Here is a 21,526-nt window from a genome sequence, read left to right on the forward strand (position 1 = left end):
ACGTTGCTCTCTGTTAATGGAGGAAGAAGCTCACTTCTTTCAGCTGCGTTCACCGCAAGTTCCCCAAGACTGTGCAACTTCACAAGCTATCTAAGGCTCTACAGCCACTGCCAAGTGAGTAAATGGTCTATGAAAAAGCGACACCACTGAGACCAAAGACTAGAGACGAAGTCAGCCTTGCAACTAAGCAAACTTTTGAAAGATGGAAAGGCCCAATAAAACAAACCAGCAGAGACAAACACAGTAAATAACCATCAGCTAAAACACAGCCAAATCACCAGCAACGTAAATATTGCCAACCACTGTATGTATAAAACTTTCAAGCTCAAGGTCAGCAAGAAAAAAAAAAGGATAAAACAATGTGTAAAGCCCCAGAAAGTGAGAGAGAAGAGAGAAAAGTGGGGCTAGCAGGGCACTGTATCCACGGACAATGCAATCTTTCCTCCCAGGACCCGTAGTGAGGACATGACCTCACCTAACGGTGCGGGTCTTACCAAGAGTATCTCCAGCTATGACCAGGCTCTGTTTCTGAAGCCCCTTTTACATTGGTATGAATTAAGGGGAAGAACTGAATTCACTTAGTTCACGTGTATTACATGGCTATTAAGTTCCAGGTGCTATGCTGGGAACTGAGTGAACAGATTAGATCCTGTGCCTGTTTCCTGGAAGCTGACAGAAATCTAGAGGGAAGCTAAGCTCAGTACAGCGAAGGACGCACCTGGTTACTGATGTTTTCTTACTCTCTCCCCGGTGTGATGTATTTATCCTTCCAGTTGAAGGAAGGGAGAGAGGGAGGGAAGGAGGGAAGAAATAGGAAGGGAGAGCCTAAGGAAGAAATAGGGAAGGGGTTGGAGGGAGGAAGGAAAATGAAACTACTTTCTTTTCCTACAACTGTTGTCAGCTGGTAAGAAGTCCTCACCAGTACTGTATCTTGGTGCTTTCGGCTTTCTGCATCGCAATCCCGGAACTCCTCATGCGGAATATAGTTCCTTCCGGCTTTACATTCCGAAACCCCATCCCTACTCTAAACCTGAAGGAGCGGGAAGGCTGGAGCGAACCGCACACAGCACGGAGCTCTGCACGGGACAAATGAGGTGCCTGATGAACCCCGGGTGATGATCAGGATGCCCAGGACAGGCTTCCAGAGAGAGCCACTGTTAGCAGGATTGCCTAGACTCCAGCTGCTGCGAATACAGCTTAGAGCTGCATCCAGGAGGGTGTGTTCATATCAACACAGTCTATGAGTCAAGAGGATCCCTTTCCAGTTTGCAAGGAAAGGGAAACTCTCATGTGGTACTGGTGGGAGATAAATAGTGGTGATACGTACAACTATCCTATAGAACAGTTTGTGAACATCTATCAAGAGCCTTAACACTATCAATATATACACCCTCTGGCCTGGTAATCCCATTCTACTTTTTCTCACCTGAGGAAGTAATACTCACGGATAAGCACAAAGATTTAGCTACAAATGTGTTCACCCCAACTGCTTGCCATAGTTCAAAGCTAGACAACAAAACGCCTACCAACAGAAGATAAGTAAGGTATGGCATATCCATACAATGGAATCTCACATGGATGTTAAAATGATGTAGATTAATACATATGAAGGGGAAAGATATATAAGTGCATAAAACTGTTACAAGCCCAGTATGAACCCATCCTGGTAAAAGAACACATATACATGTATATAAGTATAAATGTATGTATGTAAATGTATGTACATATACATGCGCACACACAGAGAAAGACAGAGATGGCTAGATGGTGGGACAGAGGTATAGACTAGAATATACAGCAACATGTTCACTGCCGTAGTTTCTTCTTTTTTGCTTGTTTGTGATTTCTAAATTTTCCATAATGATTAACACATGAAAATTAAAAGTTAGGTTAAAAATAACCATCACTCATCTGTCCTTATCCCCTGATTGTCGATGACTTCAGACAGTCCTCAGAGTCAGGGGCCTTGCACTGAGCCCTGAGTTGGCCCTGACGCCCATCAACCCCATCAGCGCTACATTCCATAAAGCTCCTTGGACGGCTTGCCAAAGAGAGGTTTGATTTTTGACTTTAGATATTTTTGGCCCAACCGCATTTGAAACCCAGGCATTTCTCCTCTTCAGAATTTCTTCAAATGCAGTATATCCATTTAAACAGGCTCGCCACTGGTTAGTGCTTAAAGGAGGATAATGCACAAATGAAAATTTCTCCCTTTATTTTTAAGACTGAAATGAACTTGGAATGTATATAATTTTGCTCAGAGCACTTTCAAAAAGCTGTGAAAGCTCCAGCTTTCTGCCAAGTTAGCCGCCTGTTTGCAGCCTCAGAGCAAGACAGAGGATGCCTGAGGAGTGGGCTTGGTTTCTTCTTAAAGACACTGGGTCTTGAGGAGGAATGTTTCCCCTGCAGCGAAACTGTTTCCTGGCGAAGACCCTGGCTGGGCGCTTCTCCAAAGCGGAGCTGACTCCCAAAGGAAGTCAGCAGGCTGCTTTGCCTCCTCCAAAAATTCTCTGGCACTAAGTACCACGCATGTGTGCCTACAAATCCTGGTTTCCAGAAAGCCTACGATGTGGGCCAGCAGTGAGTTCCTAAACTACCTTAGAAACGATACATCCAACATGACGTGCCCAGTGGGGCTGATAAAATGTTCCTGGGTAGCAAAGACTTCACTTTTAAAAAGTCCAAATCTTACTATGATTCAGAGCATGGGTTTTTTCGGAGAAAAATTCTCTTTGGAGAATTACTAGGTTGCCTGTTGAGACCGACTGCTTTGAAGATAAGTTGGATCTTACTGGATACAGTAATTTGCAAACCCAATGTAATTCTTTCAGAGAGCTTTGCTCTAAGAGGAACTGAGTACTAAGTAGCATAAATTTTCAATCTGCTGCAAAAAAACATACTCAGGTCTATAGGATACCAAGGAAACCAAGAGATGTGAATGTGCAACAGTCAAGAAAGCCACAAAACGTGCATGAAGTACATCTGTGTGCTTGAGAGCCCCACAAAGATAAGGCCCAGCTAGTCTGGAGATGCTAAACAGCGCGTAAGGACCCACCTGAAGCACGAGGCACCTGGACACCAAGGAGGAGACACATTTCCCGCACTGCGAGCATTTTGGCTGCAAACCTACATCTTGGTGAACATCTGTGAAGTGCCCACTGCGTGTGAGATGCTGGAGATTCAAAGAGGGGCAGGGCATGGCCCCGCCCTCAGGAAGCCTAGTGGGAAAGCAGGCACCAGCATCAACTAAAGGAATCGGGAAAAAGCTATGATGATAAAGGTGTGCACCAAACACCTGCCAGAGGACGAAGAGGAAGCACTTTGCTCAAACTGGAGATGCACAGAGTGCTTCTGAGGAGACAGTTTGTACACTCACCCTGAAAGATGAAGAGGACTGCCCACGGGAAGAAGAGTGGGAGGGTTTTGTGGACAGTCTTATAGATGGATTTGGCCTGGAGAGAGGTGTGAAAGACGTTCTGTCCACTTAAACCGAAGCCTGAAGTTCAAGGTGGAAAGTGGCAGAAGATAATGGTGGGAGACAAATGGGTGCTTATGTCAGGGCCTGGAGGGCATCCCAGAGGCACTGAGGGCCGGGCCACTTGCTGGGAAGAGGAGGGGCTCCTGCAGGAAGAAGGGGTCACCACGAAGGGCTAAGGGGGTGCGGTGAGCCCCACCCTTCGGCTCAAGGCCGGACAGGTTCCAGGGGCAGGTCCGTGAGTCCCCCCTGCGTCACCTCGTAGAGGAAACCAGGAATCGCGTGCAGGGTCACGAGAGCCCTGATGGCTCCAGGGCATCAGGGGCTCCTCACGGATGGACCATGTCGGCCACTTAGAGAGAAAAATCCCTCTTGCTCATTCCCCCATGATGGGCAGCAAGATTGAGTCTCAGAGAACTTGCTCGAGGTGTGAGTGGGCACAGCAAGAGGGAGAGAGCTGGGCAGACAGAGTCCCTGGGTGGAGCCAATTCGGGGAGAAAAATTATTTTCTCCAGGGATACTGTGGGCCGTGACTTCTATTAGGTAACTGGAAAGCTGGCTGGTGCTTAAGGGAAAGGAGCAGCTGACACTAAAGAAGAGTCCCGGCCTCTTAACAAAGACGTGTTCATGAGGGTTGTTTTTTTTTTTAAATAAATAAATATATTTATTTGTTTGTTTATTTTTGGCTGCATTGGGTCTTCGTTGCTGCGCGCGGGCTTTCTCTAGTTGCAGTGAGCGGGGGCTACTCTTCTTTGCAGTGCGCGAGCTTCTCATTGCGGTCGCTTCTCTCGTTGCGGAGCACAGGCTCTAGGCGCGCGGGCTTCAGTAGTTGTGGCACGTGGGCTCAGTAGTTGTGACTCGCGGGCTCTAGAGTGCAGGCTCCGTAGTTGTGGCGCACAGGCTTGGCTGCTCCGCAGCGTGTGGGATCTTCCCGCACCAGGGCTCGAACCCATGTCTCCTGCATTGGCAGGCGGATTCTTAACCGCTGCACCACCGAGGAAGTCCCTTCACGAGGATTTAATAAGAGAGAAACAAAGAAGAGTGGAGGTTTGGGGCAGGGGAGGGGGCGGTGCTGGGGGGCAGCTAACATTTATTAAGCCAATACTTAGCGTCAGGGAATCATTAAGAAGGCCAAAAGCCAGTTCGCCTAAGAGGGAGAAAGTTTTAAAAGCAGGAGAATGCTGATCCCAAACTGGTCCTAAGAGAGGTAAATACGGGGTGAGGGACCCCATACTCTGCACTGTCACCAGGGCCGGGCCACCTGCTGAAGCCTGTGAGACCCATCGCAGGGTAGGTGGATACAGACCCCCTACGGTGAGGAGCGGGGCGCTGCGGCCAGGGGCCTGGGTGGAGCTGCACAGCTGCCCTCACTCAGAGTCAACCCAGAGGAGTCCAAGCGTCACGGGCAAAGACAAGGCTCCCAGCTCCCTGCTTTCCGCCAGGCTTTACCACAGTCTTCCCTGTACACTAAACAACGCTCCAAGGGAACTGAGCCCCAGCACAGGCTGGTCAAACAAGGGCCCTCACCCAGCAGCTGAGTGGATGCAGAAAGAACAGGAGGACTTGTCAACGGGGGACCCGCGTTCACCCTGCGCCTGTGACAGGCTGCAGAGGCCCCCGCGCGCCCCATGGGGCGCCTGGCGGCTCACCCCGTGCTCATGTGCAGTCACTCCCAGGAGGAAGTTCGCGGCCCAGGGCCCGGTTTCTCAAGGCAGTATCCTCCCTGCCTCTCGACAAGCTGGGCCTCCTCCCGTATCTGTATTTCAGCTGGAGAGCATGCGACACCGAACCAATTATTTAAGCCAGAAAATGGATGTCATCAGCTTTGCCTTCTTTCCCTCCCACATCCCACTGTCCATTCGGGCCTCATCACTTCCTGCCCTGGGCGCCTGTGCAGCCCACCCCTGCCTCTAGCTTCCTTCCACTGCTGCCTCAGTTCAGGCCTCACCTCCACGTCCTTCTCACAGCTCCCTCAGTGCCCTCACTGTTCCCTCTCAGGGCAAATATGATCACATCTCTCCTTGGCTAGAAACACCTCCTGAAGCCCTACCCCATGGACTGGGCATTGAGATACAGGTGAACGAGCTGGTTGAACTGAACTTGGCAGGGCTTGAGGGAGGTCATCAGGAAATGGATCCTTGTCAGATGGACACTCATCAGTTATTTACTAAACTTACTGGGGGAGCTGCATTTCAGATCTTCCATCTTTCTATATTTCCAAACACTATTTTCCAGATTGGAAATTCTTAAGAAAATGGAAAGAAAACAAAGAGTGAAGAAAAACCACAGTGAGGTACCACGTCACATCCATTAGGGCGGCCAATATCAAAAACAAAACAAAAGAAAAAACTAACAAGAAAAAAAACCAGAAAGTAACACATATTGGTGAGGATGTGGAGGAACTGGAACCCTCGTGTACTGTTAGTAGGAATGTAACATGGTTGCGCCTAAGATAGAAAACAGTGTGGCAGTTTCTCAAAAAAATTAAAAACATAATTACCATATGATCCAACAATCCCACTTCTGGGTATATACCCAAAAGCACTGAAAGCAAGGGCTCAAAACAGATATCTGTGCACCCGTGTTCAGAGCAGCATTATTCACAATTGCCAAAAGGTGGAAGCAGCCCAAGTGTCCACTGACAGATGAATGGATACATAAGATGCGATATATACATGCAATGGAATGTTATGCAACTTTAAAAAGGAAGAAACTCTGATACTTGCTACAACATGGATGAACTCTGAAGGCATTATGCTAAGTGAAAAAAGCCAGTCACAAAGAGATAAATAATGTATGAATCCACTTATATGAGGTACCCAGAGTAGTCAAATTCAGAGACAGAAAATAGAATGGCAGTTGCCAGGGGTGAGGGGGAGGGGGGTTGGAAGTTACTGCTTAATGGGTACAGAGTTTCAGTTTTATAGGAAAAAAGTTCTGGGGGTTAGCTGCAACAATGTGAACGCATTTAACACTGCTGTATGCCTAGAAATGGTTAAGATGGCAAATTTCATGTTAAATGTATTTTAGCACAATTTAAAAAAAAGTGAAGAAATGAGTTAGCAAGTGCTTATGAGTATAGAGAAAATAATTCTCTGTTGTATTTTGGGCCATACATTTTATTCATAATCATACATTCTAAACACACTAACCAGAACTTACAAAAACGTTCCATGTGCACAGGTGCTGTGAATGTGCCAGCAGAACCTGAGCTGCCATCTCTCCTGCTCCATCCTCCCAAACCCCAAAGTGCATTTCCTCAAAGAATAGACATCTGCTGATCAAAGCAAACTGCTCACACCCAGGCACGGCTTTCAGAGCGCCCCCCAGTCAGGCCCCAACCTGCGGAATCCTCTTATCTCTTCCTAAGCTCAGCATGACTCTGGCCAGCACTCACCTTGTTTGCTCATAAAATGTTCCTTCCCAGAACATCTCTCCAGGGGAAAACCTCTTCCTGCAAACATCTCAGGGCCCAGCACAGAATCCAGTTTTTTTTGTGAATCTTGAACAGAATTCTCAAGTAGAACAGAAGGGAGTGATTTGGGGTTCCTAACTGGCGGGCATCCAGGGCTAAATCTCTGGTTAGTGTTCTCTCCGCTTTGTTCTCCGAGATAAGGCATCTTTATAGACTTCTAACGTCTTCATATCCTCAACTACGGAGAAGAAAGTGCTAGACCAGGGACTTAGGAGGGTTACTACTTAAGGCTCCTCACAGCCCTGCTATGCCCTCCACACCACCCTCCTCTTGCCATGGGCCCCAGCTATTTACTCCAGGTTGCGCACTGCTATGGCAATAAGAGTACACAGAAGAGGGGGAGAACTGGGGAGGATGTTACATAGGAGACAATGCCTGGTCTCCATAAGCGTTGAGGACAAGTGGGTTCCCGTTATTTAGGCTTATGGCACAGATCCCATGATGCTGGCTGGAGGTGATCTCAATGTCAAGAAAGATTCTTTCTGAAAGTCTCTGGTTTTCTAAATCACCCAACACATTACAAGGCATGGACACCGGAAGAGAATCCCTTCCAAGCACGTCAATTTGCACCACTCCCTTCCCATTGGCCCTCCCAGGTCACAGGCTACTAATCCTGAATCATATAACTTCCATGACTTCACGCTAAGTGGGTTCACACCCATGTGTCCGTTTTCTTAGGCAGAGAGAACACGGCACCTGACACTTATGGACTCTCCTCGCCCTCAATAAATACGCGCTGCCCTATTGAAGCATCTCAGCCCTACGTTTCCATCTTGAGAAACTAACACACTGTGTGTGCAGGCGGCTTATTAGATTTAAGTAACAACTATTCAGCTAGTGTCCAAGCAGTGAACATACTTCTTTCAATGTTCTTCCTGTTTATCGCGTGGTGCTTAATTTAGGCCAAGGATATTTACACCTGTGACATCAAAAAAGGTAAAAACAGCCCAGCTTAGCTTTAATCCCGCTTTGTTTTGCCGAGTTGCTGGAGCACAGAACTTTACAAGGTGTCTGCTTCCCATAAATCAGAGGCAGCAACTTTTCTCCAATTATGTTTTAATTCATGGGTAATCACTCTCTATAGCAGGTGGCAAGTTGGGGGCGGGGCCTGGAGTCGGTGGAATGAAGGTATGATGAAGTATTAAGTCATTTGAATTTGAATTTGTACAAATGAGTATTGCAAGGGTGGCAGATATGAAATGTGTCTGCTAAATGAAGCCAGATGAACAGGATGCATCACGGCAGCATCCAACCCATCCAGAACCATCTCCCAGCCGACTGCAGAGTGTTTCTCATTGAATTCTCTGACTACCTTGGCCTGTCTTCACTTCGTCATGAGGCCCTCTTCCCACCTTTTGCCTGAGGATCCTGAACATGAACTTGAGGTTATTCAACCAACTGCAGTGTCATTTGGAAACTGACTCGTGCACAGAAACACATCCCTTTTCATGATGTGCCATTTCCCACCATTTAGAACACCCATGTCCAGAGGAACTAGTGAAAAACCTTTTCCCCCCAAAGGACACGTGTCTTACTAAAATTTCATTCTTAATCTGTTTGCTAAACCTTCATCAAGCATGTTACGTGAATGACACTCTAGAATACAGAAATCAGTAAGATAAGCCTCTGACCTCGAAAAACTTCCAACCTAATAGGAAAGATACACAGACTGAACCCTCACCCCCCACCGCCAGCCCAGGCTGCTCATCCCTGCCTCCCGCACCTCAGGAGCAGGTGCATCACCTGCCCAACTGTTTAAACCCAAAACCTGGGAACCGCCCTTCATTCCACGATGCTCCATCACTATGGTGACCCCCAGACCCAAGCCACTGGTACCTCCCACCGGGACTAAGGAAGTAGCTTCCTAAATGGTCTCTCACTTCTATGCTACATTCTCCAAATGACACACATCCTAATATTTGTAGTAAATTTATCTTCACGTTCCTCTACTGCTTAAAGACCTCAAATGGTTAGAAAACAGTCAAACTCCTTCCAGAGGCCCCCAAGGCCCCACGTCGGCTGCCCCCCGCCGCCAGCCCTCCCTCCCGTCATCCTGTGTCGTGATTATAACTAAGTTAAAGGATGTCCATACACAGCAAGGGCTGGAAATGAACCTGGGAAATGACTACGGCTGATTTGATAAGGAGGCCTGACTGCAGAAGTTTTATTTTATTTAACTGACTTCTTTTTATTATTAATGACTTTAATGGGGTCAACATGACAAACACCGCAACAGTGACAACCCCAGGGGAGGCAACGCCGCAGTCCACTCACCCTGGGTTGTACAGCATGACGGCAGAGAGGTTCTCGCAGGACTTGGACAGGTCGGTCATGGACAAGCTGAGGGAGGACAGAAGGCCACTCTAAGAGCAGACACAGGGCAGAGCGGTTACCTCGGCAGCAAGAGAAGGCCGTGCTCTGTGCTCCCCGCTCTCCACTGGGGAGAGGCAGTGAGGGGCTCACGCCCCCCATCAGCCTGCACACAACCGGTCTCTCTGAGGATGCACGTCAGGGGTCAGGCCAGGGATCCGTCTGGAACCCAAGCCCCACGCTAAGGCCAGCAGGGCCCCAGGGTGCCCGGACGGGAACTGCACAGCCCTGTGGATCTCCCTGACCTGGCTGCTGCGTTCAAGTGGAGGGAAGGGGTGACGGCATCTGTGCCAACCCTGTCCCCTGGCAGGAGCAGCCCTCACACTTGCTGAGTGACGAAGAGGGAGACGGAGAGGTGAAGGGGGACCCAGAGAGCAACAGCTTAACCTGTTCTGCTTCCACGGAAAGTTACCAGCAAACCTGTTTCCTTCCCTCTCTTCCCTGCAACTCTGTCCTGAAAAGGGCCCTCCAGGGCGACTCTGGGCTGGAACAGACAAAAGGCTTCACAGGCTGGAACTGGCAGCCCTGGAGAAGGCTGGGGTTTGCGGCTTTCTCGTTATTCCGCATTTAAGGCACTGGCAACTCTGGGCAGCCCCGGCAAAAGCAGGCTGAGATGCGGGGCTGCATAACTCAGGGTGAAGGGCCACACGTCCGGGTCAGCGGTCAGGGCTGCAGCCCCGGCTTCCCGCTTGCTGGCCACGGGACAGGCCAGCCTCAGTTTCTCATCTCGATCATCTGTGATGTGGGTGTAATAACAGCCTCTGTGCACATAAACTGGTACATGTGGAGGTTCTGCACAGTGCCTGGCTCACAGAAAACTCAGCTGTGACTTCATTCTCTTCCTCGGTCTAAGGTCAACACGGTGTCCTAGACAGATTTCTCTCCCTTCCAATTTCTTCCCGTCTCTGTCTGGTCCTCTGCCCACCTCCCTCATCCAGCACTTCAAGTGCCCTCTGGTCATCCCCATCCAAGCTGAAGTCTCTTCCAATCATCCTAAGCTCACTCCCTCTCTGCTTCACACCCTAATCAAAGATCCAATTTACTGTGAATGAAAATAAAAAGTGAGCCAACTTTTGGATGAAAGTGATTCTGATATGGGGTTAACTCTTAAAACAGATGCTCTTGAGTGGAAGGCACTCTCCACTTAATGTGAAATGATGCCCACCTCCTTTCAGGGGATGCAGGGCTCAACAGGAGGGTCGAGAAGCAGTGCCTCTCCTCCTGCTCTGGATCTGACTTGCTAGCCTATTTCACCAGGGAGCCATCCGCTGGGAAACAAACCCTCTAGAATCAATCCAGGCTATGGGTTGGTTCGTGCTCCAGAAAGTTAAACTGCCGGAACCAGAGTGGAGACCCCCTCTTCCCCCACCCCAGCCCCGCCCAGAGCGGAATTGGTTACAGGAGATTCCATGCTGCTCACCTTCCTCTTCTCCCTGAGCCTGGCGGCCTCCTTCGGATGGTTAAAGCGAAACATATTGGTTCTTCCCAAGAGTATCACAGCACCTAAGAACACACAGAAACAGCAATGAGCTTACAGTGAGCAACCTGGTTAGCTGGTGACGTTCTAACATGGAATCCTGCAGCTGAGATGTGATTTCCAGTGTACTACACAACAATAGAGTTAAGGGGAGGCTTTCATCGCAAAAGTCTGCCTTACATAAGCCAATTCTAAATCTTCAAATGCTTTTATTTTTAGAGCTGAGTGTCACAATACTCATGTTACCCAGGGCAGAAGTGAGGGATCTAAGCATTACAATATCGTAAGAGATTTAAAACTCAGTATACAGATAATTAGACTTTTGATTGTTGAAAAGAAAAACAGAAATCAGTTAACCAAAGAGATGTTAGAATATCAAGCAAAGCATATGGTCACCAATTTAGGAAATGTTTATTAATGCCGATAAAAGTAGAACCCTCAAAGGACAGTGCTTTCAAATGAAAACATGGTGAAACTGCCAGAGTAATAGGTTTTTAGTAATAGGTCACTATTACTAAAAACTCCCTCAGAATTCGAAAAGAATAGGAAAGAAAATGCACATATGCAGTGACTATTTCCACCTAAAAACACTGCTTCTTGTGAAAACCCTGTTTAGATGGCTACACTGGACACACAAGAACAGCTCCTTTGGACTGACTAGGGTCCTGCTTGTTCAGAAAAGGATTGTTCAAGGGGCAGAAGAATTCAGTGTAAATGCCCAAGGGTAACAAAATCATTAGGTGGGGAGGCAAATTTCAGCTTGATTAAGCAAACAGATGGATAGGAGCTGTCCAAAACTGGCATGGATGTCACAGAAGGCAGTGAGCTCCCTGTCCCTGGAGGCATTTAGGAGATTCACTATCTTTTCTGGTCCCATTCGCACCTGAGAGTCAACCAAGCCTCAAAACAAACCACCCCCCACCCCAACCCGATGTTCAATCTTTGTCCTGAAAAAGAATGCAACTTATTTGTGAAGATAAGACATTCATCTAGAAGTCAACCATGACGGATCAAAGTGACGAGTGCAGGGTGCAGGAGGTGGCACCAAGGACCTAAGCTGGGTCCCACAGGACAAGAGAGATGTTCCATGCGAGGGTGACGAGGGGAGGGGCTGAGCCTGAGACAGGAGATGGACCTCCTGGGCCTGGAGAAAGGAGAGAGTCAAGTCCAGCCAAGATGCAGGCAATGTGAAACAGCAGCAGGAACCCATATTGGACAGATGAGAGAGAGAGAGACCGTGAAGAACTAGCAGCCAGGATAAAGAATCTGCAACGAAGGTCAGAGAAAAAAATCAGCTCATGGATGTGTTTTGTGTGTCCCGCGCAGATGTAAAAAACAAAATCCTTCACTGTCAACAGTTAAAAATCTGTAGTTTTCACATAAAAGCCTGAGTTTCTGGCTTCCCTTCAAAAATTAGAAGATGTGGTATCAGTAGATCTGTGCTGTCACTGGGCTACTGCTGACTGCCTCCTCTGGACAGGGCACGTGACCTCTAGTTGGGTACCAGCTGCACCTGGACCCTGCAGGTAATAGCAATACCCCACATGGCCACTCTGGAGCTTCAGACCAGCACATCCACCTGCCTATGTGACATACTGTCACAGATTCTCAAAGGAGCTTCAAATTCAATACGGTTAGAACCTAACGGGTTTAGTCATAACCACAGCGAGCAACCGAAGGGTTGGTTCTGGTGGCTGTCGTTTTTTAGCAGAAATGGAGTCAACATGAGAAGCAGCACACGGTTTTGGGAGACTCAGAAGGGCAGCAGTGGATATTATCCACCTACAATCTGCTTATCCCCCTCACATAAAATTGCGTTTGTATATTTCCCAATTGTGGAAAGGCACCATTACCAAAATGAAGAAAGGTGTTTCCCATATGCCTTTTATGACTAGGACTCAAAACTGTGTGCCATACAAAAGTCAAAAGTTAAGTAGCCATGTCCAGGATATATGTGTATTTAATGCTCTTAAAATGACATTAGAGATTAACAAGGCAATCTCATTTGAGGTGTTAATTATTCCTAATTCTTTTTTTTTTTTCTGTTAATCAAATGCCCAGCCACACAAGTTGAAAATTGCTAAAATATGTTAATGGAAAAATAGGATAGTATTTCAGAGACACATTTCATATCATGTTAAATCACTGAAAAAAATCTTGCCACCCATGTATTTGCATGAAATACACATAAAAATCCCTTCGAGGAGTTATGAAAGAAAACAAAACTACCCATGACCATTCCTTCTTTCCATCCAAATAATGTGTATAAACCACCTGGCACATAAAAGGGGCTCTGTTAAGGCTGGTGCCTTCGCTTTCCTCTATCGTATTCCTTTATGGACAAACCTACTGGCTTAAAAGATGTGCTTCATTTTTTTTTTTTTTACATGATGCTGCTCTGTGTCCATTCACTCAACAGATACTGAATGAACACCTACCGCGCTATGATAAGAACTGGGGGTGGGGATGCAGAGGTGAACGAGTGGGACACACATCTTGTCCTTATGGAACTTGTAAACAAGCAGGAGGGAGAGGTCACTAACCAATTCCACAAATAAACGCAAAGCTGCAACTGAAGGAGAGATACCCTGTCCCTGGATCACGAGCATGCGATGAGGGGGCTGGCTGCAGGGGAGGTTAGGGAACGATGCCGTGAAGGAGGTGGTGCTTAAGACAAGCTCTTGCGGGGGGAGGGGGGGCATATCCAACAGACTGTGACAGGAAAAAGTGATGATGATGATGATGGTGATGATGAGTGATGGGAGACACGGCAGAGGAAACCAGGGAGAGCACTGCACAAGGTGAAGCTGGAGAGAGAGGGAAGGACAGAGCATGTAGAGTTGCTCAGGATACAGTAAAGCATCTTGTACTTCATGCAGGGGCAACAGCAAGACCCTGAAGGGCTTTGCGCAACAGCAGCATCACACAATTAGACGTGAGTTTCAGGAAGATCATTTTTTCTACTGTTTGAAGAATGTACCAGAGGGCAAGAGGAAATGTAGATAAACAAGGTAAGAGATTACTGCAGTGGTCCAGGTCAAACATGATGGCGGCTCAGAACTGGAAGGGAGGGGTAAGAGGTCAATAAACAGATCCAGAAGATACTTGGGAGATAAGATCACCAGAACTCATGATGGGCTAGATAGGGGGACCAGGGAGGTGAAGAAGATGCTCCTGGGCTTTGCTGTAACTAGTTGGATGGGGAGTTGTTCACACTGATTGCGAACACTGGAAAAGAACCAAAATCAGGTTGGGGGAGAAATCCTGAGTTTGGTTTTACACATGAATTTGAGATGCCTTTTGCAGATAGAAATATGGGCCTGAAGCTCCAGAAGAAACGCCTAGGAGATCTCTCAATCCATCTGTCCATCTACCAACCTACCCACTTTCCTACCTACTTTACTCTCAATTATATATATATGCATAATTTTTGATAATTTGGTGCTCTGTGATGAGAAGATATGGTGCTGAAATAAAGCATATTTTGTTTAAGATGTTCTCCTGATGTTTGGCAAGTATACTTTTGAAAGAACGCCTGGTTTTTATCAAGTATATTCTGTTAAATGATCAAAATGAAGAAATCTAGAAAGTTGGAGGATTAAGAACTGCGTATTAATCCTGATGTAATTCAAAAAAAATTTATAGATGAACTATATATCTCAAAATATACAGAGAGACAGACATACACACATATATGTGTGTACATATCTACCTAAGATCCATGTGTATATACACATATACACACACATCTCTACAGACATCAGGTAGAGATGTATACATATATATGTGCATATACGTGTGTGTGCGTGAGAATGTGGTATCTCTCTATAAATATCTGAGAGTCATCGTTAATAAAGGAAGCCATAGGTGTGGGAAAGAGGAGAGAACAGAGAGGTGGGAGAAAAGAGGGCCCACCCAACACTGGGCACCTTGAGGAGCTTGGCTTTTAATGGCCCAAGGAGAGGAAGATGAACCTGCAAAGGAAACAGAGAAGGACCCTCAGAGGGGGGAGAAGGAAAACCTCAGAAGCCCAGGGAAAGCACAGTTGAGGTCTCCTGAGTGTGGATAACTCATTCAAGAAGTTTGTGTACTCTGTTGTACACCTGATACTAATGCAATATTGTGAGTCAACTACACTTCAATAAAAAACAGAAGAAGTAAAAGAAGTCTGTTTATGAAGAGAAAGACAGAGTTGATAGTAGCTGGAGCCAGGAGTTGACATACCCTATGGGATATTTTGTGATATTTTTGTTTAAAGGAGACTTGTGAGTATATTTAAAAAGCAAAAAGCTGAAGGGGAAAAGGCAATGAATGAATGAATGAGAGTGAGTGACGGTACAAGGCCTTCAGAAGAGACCCAGCTCATGTGTCCTGCCTGACGGGGTAACCCCTCCAGGGCTCAGCTCCCTCACCGAGTCTTCAACGCTTCCTTCCAGATCTTAAATTCTCCTTAACTATGAGCGACTCCTTGATCTGAGGTTAATGTGATTAATCACAGCACATGGACTTTCTGTGATGCACTTAATTTGTCATTTTTAGAGTATATCTAAACCTCCTTGAAATATATGATGGCATCTTTGAGATCACTTGAGAGCCTGTTAAATACTTGAGGACAGACAAATTCCAGACGATCTTAGAAGGGGATGGAGGGGAAACGACATTATAAAAAGGTAGACAAAGACACTTGGTAACAACAAAAAAAAGCTTTACTTAAGTCTCTGTGAATGAAACCACTGATTTTCTATTTTAATATTTCAGGCACACTGAAAAAAATTAAACATGTAAAGATTTCTAGTGATTTCTAAGGAGTGTAGGGATAATAATCATTAATATCACTATTAATTACAGTCCTCAAATTTTATGTGAGGTTTTCTAATTCTGCTACTGCACAAATAAAAATCAACTGTTTTAAATTAAATGTTGTCATATGAATATTTCTGAGGTAATGATGTTCGAATTATTTCATTCTGAGTTACCATTAACATGAACATATAAAACAACTGTATTCCCAAAAGGGTATGGTGCAATGTAATATGAGCTTACAGGCCAAAAACAGGAGGCCTTTAGAAATTTTGCTTCAGGGCTCCACATTCTGAATTTAATCATACTTTAGAAAGGCCCTCCTCTACGCCCCACCACACACACACACACACACACAGGATATATAACGCATTGCTCCCCTCTCCCTAAGCACCAAGAGTCTCCTACCTTCATCAACTCCTTCTCTTTACGGCCCACCCCCAAGCCTCCCCGGGCTATAAAAACACTGTGCTGTCCTTCACCTCTGCGACCACATTACTGATCTGCTGAAGGGTGAGCACATCCCACAGAAAATCCACGCCACCAGTCTGGGATCTGGGAGCCGTACAAACCTGCCAAGATTCAGCAGCCAAGGCTACTTGGTCTCCTGTTACTCCTGCCCCCCACCTCACCCACTTGCCAGCCTTTAGATAATTCTGTATCTAAGTCACTTTTTTTCCATGGACCATTATGACAAATACATTCATTCATTTTGGAACTCAGCTTTGGGTAAATCTCTCCTTTCCCATCAGTCTGAAGCCACGCTGGGGGAGAAGTTTTGGTTCTGCCTGAGATGGGACAGCATCCCCCACCTGCCTCTCCCTCTGAATGCAGCTACACCTGACAGCCTGGACAGAACACATGCAGCAGCTACTTGAGGGGTCTGAAAACCAACAGAAGCAAGTGGATTGAGAGAGACCAGGACCTAAAGCACCACTGACCGATGATGAATTTACCATTGTTTTCCTCCAGTGTCCCCGGCTTCATCTGGGAAGAAACCCAAAAGTTGACATTAGTGTAAAAGAGAGAACTCCAGGAGAAGCGTCTAGTTTTGGTTCCAGAAGGAGGGAGAGGGTCCCCTAGCAGCAATAGTGGCAGCAGCAGGGGGCCCACAGATGCCTGAATCTGGGAGGCAGGGGAAAATCTGTCTCCAATCCCAGGAGCTGTGGACCCAGGAGGGTGGGGCAGACGCCAGTTGCTTTATTGTTCTCCTCTCTGTCCTCTCATGTCCTCTCACTGCTCGGGCCCGGACATGGGCACAAGCACAGGAAGAACATGAAAGAGTAGTATAAATAAAGCTCCAGACGTCTAGCTGGAGGGCAGAAAAGGAAAGACCCAAGGAACCAGAAAGTACTTGAGAGATGGTATAGATGGAGAAGTTCAGGAAGGCAACCTCATGGAATTGTGTATGAATTCCTGGGCCACCCCCAACGGTGCACACATGGAGCTGACCCCCAGCAGCACACGGAGACTTTCAGAGTTAAACTAAGAGCCAGACCACTGCTCAGCTCCCAGGCTGGCCGCTGGATGGCACACACATGGGACAGACTGGAATAGCACCACAAAGGCTTGGAAAACTGAATGGGCCTTGGAACTAGAATCAGGACCCACAGACTGATTCTCACTTATGGTCTAAATCTGACCAGGTCAACTGCCTGCTAAAACAAACAGGCAAAAATCAACATTTCCCATGGAACTGAAACAAGACCCTGAGTCTTACAATATAATATAAAAATGTCCAAAATGCAATTCAATATTACTCAGCATATAAAGAACTGGAAAAAAAATCTCAACTTGCATAGCAAAACACAAACAACAGATGTTAATGCTGAGATCACAGAGATGTTGTACGTATTTGATAAAGACTTTGAATCAGCTATTATAAAATTGTTCAAACAATTTATCCTATAGGATGCCCTGAAAAATGTGTGTGAGGGGGTGGGGTGGGGTCAGGGGAGAATGCCTAGATGAAAAAAGATAAGCAAAAAATGTTAATAATTATTGAAATTGGGTGATGGGTACATGGAGGTTAATTATAATATTCTATATTTTGTATATGTTTGAAATTTTCCATAATAAAAAACTTTTAGTTTTCTATATCAGATGACTTAGAAATAAAAATGATGGGCCCTAAAAAAAAACAAAAACAAAAAAGAGGTCAAACATGGGTGAACACTCTTGAAAAATAAGAAGTTTCAACAAAGAAATAAAGTATACAAAAAAGAATCAAATATTACAACTGAAAAACACAGTAATCAAAATTTTAAAAACTCATTGGATGGGCTCAATAGCAGAATGGAGATGACAGGGAAAAAAAAAAACCAGTGAATGTGAAGCCAGATCAGCTGAAATGATCTCATCTGAAAAGCGAAGAGGAAAAAAGTTTACAGAAAGATAAAAATAAGTAATTAGAGCCTCAGGGATCTGTGGAACAATACTAAAATATTAAACATTCATGTAACCAGAGTCCCAGAAAGAAAAGAGAAAGAGTATAGTGCAGAAAAACAATTTTTAAACAAATAATGGCTGAGAACTTCCCAAATCTGTAGAAAGATAGAAACGTACAGATTCAAGAAGCCCGTTAAACACCAAACGGGTAAACTCCAAGACATCCACACCAAGACACTCTGTAAAGTCACCTTATGGGGATGTCAAGCTAAAAACGAAACTTAAAAAGGAGTGAGAGATCATGAAAAATAGATGTAATGATTCAAACAGGAGATGAAAGGGGTTTAAAGAGACTGACAAATGGTTGTCTCCTGTGCCAAAGTCTGGGGCAAGAATTTGTGGTTAGCCTTGGTCCTCATACTGACATGTTCTGATACAGGTGCATCAGAATCACCTGCAGGATTTATTTTAAAAAAAAAAAAACCAAAAACTAGATTGCTGGGCCCACCCCCAGATTTTCTGATTTGGCGGGTCAAGGATGGGGCTTGGCAATTTGCATTTTTGAAAGGCCCCCAGGTAATGCTGACGTTGCTGACCTGAGGACACACTAAGAACCACTGGCCTTGGGTACAGTCTTTAAGAACAGTTAGGGCTCTGACACTCAACAGTATCTGCTGAATGAATCATCCATGCACAAGTGACAGGTGTCAGCTTTGCAGGTCTCAAATTTGAGGAAGAAATCTAATGAGTGCTTAAGGGCAAGGGCAGGCAAGTTAAATGGGAAGTTAGACACCGCTATCTGCTGGCTTTTTGTAAAATGTGAAAGGGCTCTTCTGTTCACTAGACATCTTGGCTAAACTGCTGGAAAATCTATTTCTGTTTCTAGTTCCACTAAATTCTTTTTTTAATTTGTCACTGAACAACTCATAGCAGCCCTTCAGCAGATGAAAATTTTATCAAAGGCTCCTCAGCTCCACTCCCTAGACAATCACCTGTTCCCTCTAAGTGCTTGAATAGATGCAAATGTATTTTGGCACTCAAGCACGACACATTCAAATGCACCTAAGTGTAAATTCCCCAGATGGAGTTTCTGCAGCACTTCTAACAGGAGAGATGAGCATTCAATGGCTCTGACAAACCAGCAAGACCAAAGGAGTCCATGATTTCGAATTTCCTTAAAACATTAATTACATTTAGCAACTATCAGCTTTAAAATAACATATTAGAGTAAAAAGAAAAAATAATAATTAAAATAAGGGAGAATAGTTCATAGCAATTATAGGACAAAGGTTGAAATACAGTTTTAAGGACAACTCATTTGATTTTTTTACATTTCATATTAAATATATGAAAAAAAGAAAAATCTAGGGTCTGAGATTCTGCCAAAAACAGTTCAAGGCCTACAGACCAGACACCATGGTCAATGCATACTTTCTTCTCGGGCAAAGGCCTCTTCTTTCTATGGAATCATTCTACGGCATCATGGGAGTGAGGGAAACTATGCTTCAGAGAACACACCCACTGAAAAACAAGGTTAGATGCAATGCTGCAAATCCTATGCACTGTTCCTGGAAGAACCCAAAAAAGAGGAGAAAAGCTTCAGGTGCCAGGCTTTAGACAACTTACATTATAGATGTCAGCACATTTATTTCTCACAGTATTAGCAAATGCTTTTCCTTTTAGTGACTTTACCAGATGAAAACATTCTTGTAATTTAAGGCAGAGGAAGTACTATTTATGCAATCTGAAAGAAATTAAAGCAGTTAACTGATACAGGTAAAAAATTTCCCCTGCAGTGGTGACAATCTGCTAAACACAGATAAATCTCCTGTTAGTTGACATTCACAAGTGATATATAAGTGACTTTTATAAGGAAGTGGTAATTACTACACGTGCTTTTTAATGGCACAGCCTAACTAACACATTTCCAAATGAACACTAATTTACTAATGAAAAGAGACATTTAAATACCAAGTAGCAGCAATATACTGGAGAAAGGCAGTGAAAAGAGAGGAAACTGCTGGTGAGCCAGGAATCCAGTCAAATATGGAGTTAACATGGTTAGATCATGTTATATTATAATATCTACATTCTCTGTTCTTGATACCTATACTTAAAAATGGTTTAATGGGTAAAAGCCAAGGCAGCTTTTGGAGTATGAACATGCTGCTGTTTTTTATCTTGTTTCCCTATTATTATTATGGGTTTTTTTAATTATGTTTTAATAAAGTGCATATACCTTTTTTTTTGGTTTAGCCTTTTTTTGTTCTTTAAAAAATAAAATCTTACAGATACAGTTTAACATCTTCCTGTTTCCCTGCCTGATCAAGCCCTTCCCCACTTCTTCTCCAAAGGTTAACACTATTCTAAAGTAGGCATGTGTCCATATCATCCAGCAATCCCACTCCTGGGCATATACCCAGACAAAACCATAATTCAAAAAGATACATGCACCCCAATGTTCATAGCAGCACTATTTACAGTAGCCAAGACATGGAAACTACCTAAATGTCCATCGACAGATGAATGGATAAAGAAGATGTGGTATATATATATACAATGGAATACTACTCAGCCATAAAAAGGACTGAAACAATGCCATTTGCAGCTACATGGATGGACCTACCGAAAGAGAAAGACAAATACCATATGATATCACTTAATATGTGGAATCTAAAATATGACACAAATGAACATATCTACAAAACAAAACAAGACTCACAGAGATAGAGAACAGACTTGTGGTTGCCAAAGGGGAGGGAGGATGGGAAAGGGAAGGACTGGGGAGGATGGGATTAGCAGATGCAAACTATTACACATAGGATGGATAAACAACAAGGTCCAACTGTATAGCAAAGGGAACTATATTCAATATCCTGTGATAAACCACAATGGAAAAGAATGTGAAAAAGAAAATATACATGTATAACTGAGTCACTTTGTTGTACAGCAGAAATTAAATACAACATTATAAATCAACTATACTCAATAAAATTTTTTTTAAAGTAGGTATGTGTAAGTCCCATTCACATCTTTTTATTTTTGCTACGTATTTTCGTAACCACAAACAATATATCATATTGTTCTGTGTTTAAAAAAAACTTGCTCCAGTTCTCATTTTAGTAATCCTCAAAACTCAAGACAATTTAAGTGGAGAATTCTAAGCCTTAATTTTTGAAGAACTGTACACGTTTTTCCCTTGATGGGATCTTCCAGTCTTAAAGTGTGTAGATTTAAAAAAAAAAAAGTTGCCATCTTGCTCCTCTCACGTAATGCCTTGGAACACAGAGTCGGCTTACATTTCACTGCCCTATGACCTGCTATGACATTTATAAAATAAGTGCACTGTGTTTTAATGCTATAGCATTTTTCTGCCAATTTCATTGACAGTGACACTGAAAAAGCTGTTGAGCAGCACAGCAGAATTCCAGAGGAACTCGAGCCTATCCGGTCTGAAAGCCATGGCACCAGGGTAATGAAACAATTAAGAGTGCCCTGCAGGGAAAGACAATTCTGACAATTAACCTTGAGTGACAATTAG

At 44.7% G+C, this 21,526-nt stretch overlaps 1 protein-coding gene across 5 annotated transcripts in view; it reads right to left on the bottom strand.

Annotated features, from left to right (window-relative positions):
- KIF16B (kinesin family member 16B) overlaps positions 1-21,526 on the bottom strand; it is a 291,470-nt gene that overhangs the window by 120,677 nt on the left and 149,267 nt on the right. For all 5 annotated transcript variants that reach the window (XM_061208593.1, XM_061208591.1, XM_061208590.1 and 2 more), the window contains 2 exons: positions 10,741-10,823; positions 9,225-9,313 (listed from right to left, as the gene is read on the bottom strand). In XM_061208593.1, the coding sequence (XP_061064576.1) occupies positions 9,225-9,313; positions 10,741-10,823 (172 nt within the window). The remainder of the gene's footprint in view (positions 1-9,224; positions 9,314-10,740; positions 10,824-21,526) is intronic.

This window comes from Eubalaena glacialis, chromosome 13 (assembly GCF_028564815.1).
Source record: "Eubalaena glacialis isolate mEubGla1 chromosome 13, mEubGla1.1.hap2.+ XY, whole genome shotgun sequence".
Lineage (NCBI taxonomy): Eukaryota > Metazoa > Chordata > Mammalia > Artiodactyla > Balaenidae > Eubalaena > Eubalaena glacialis.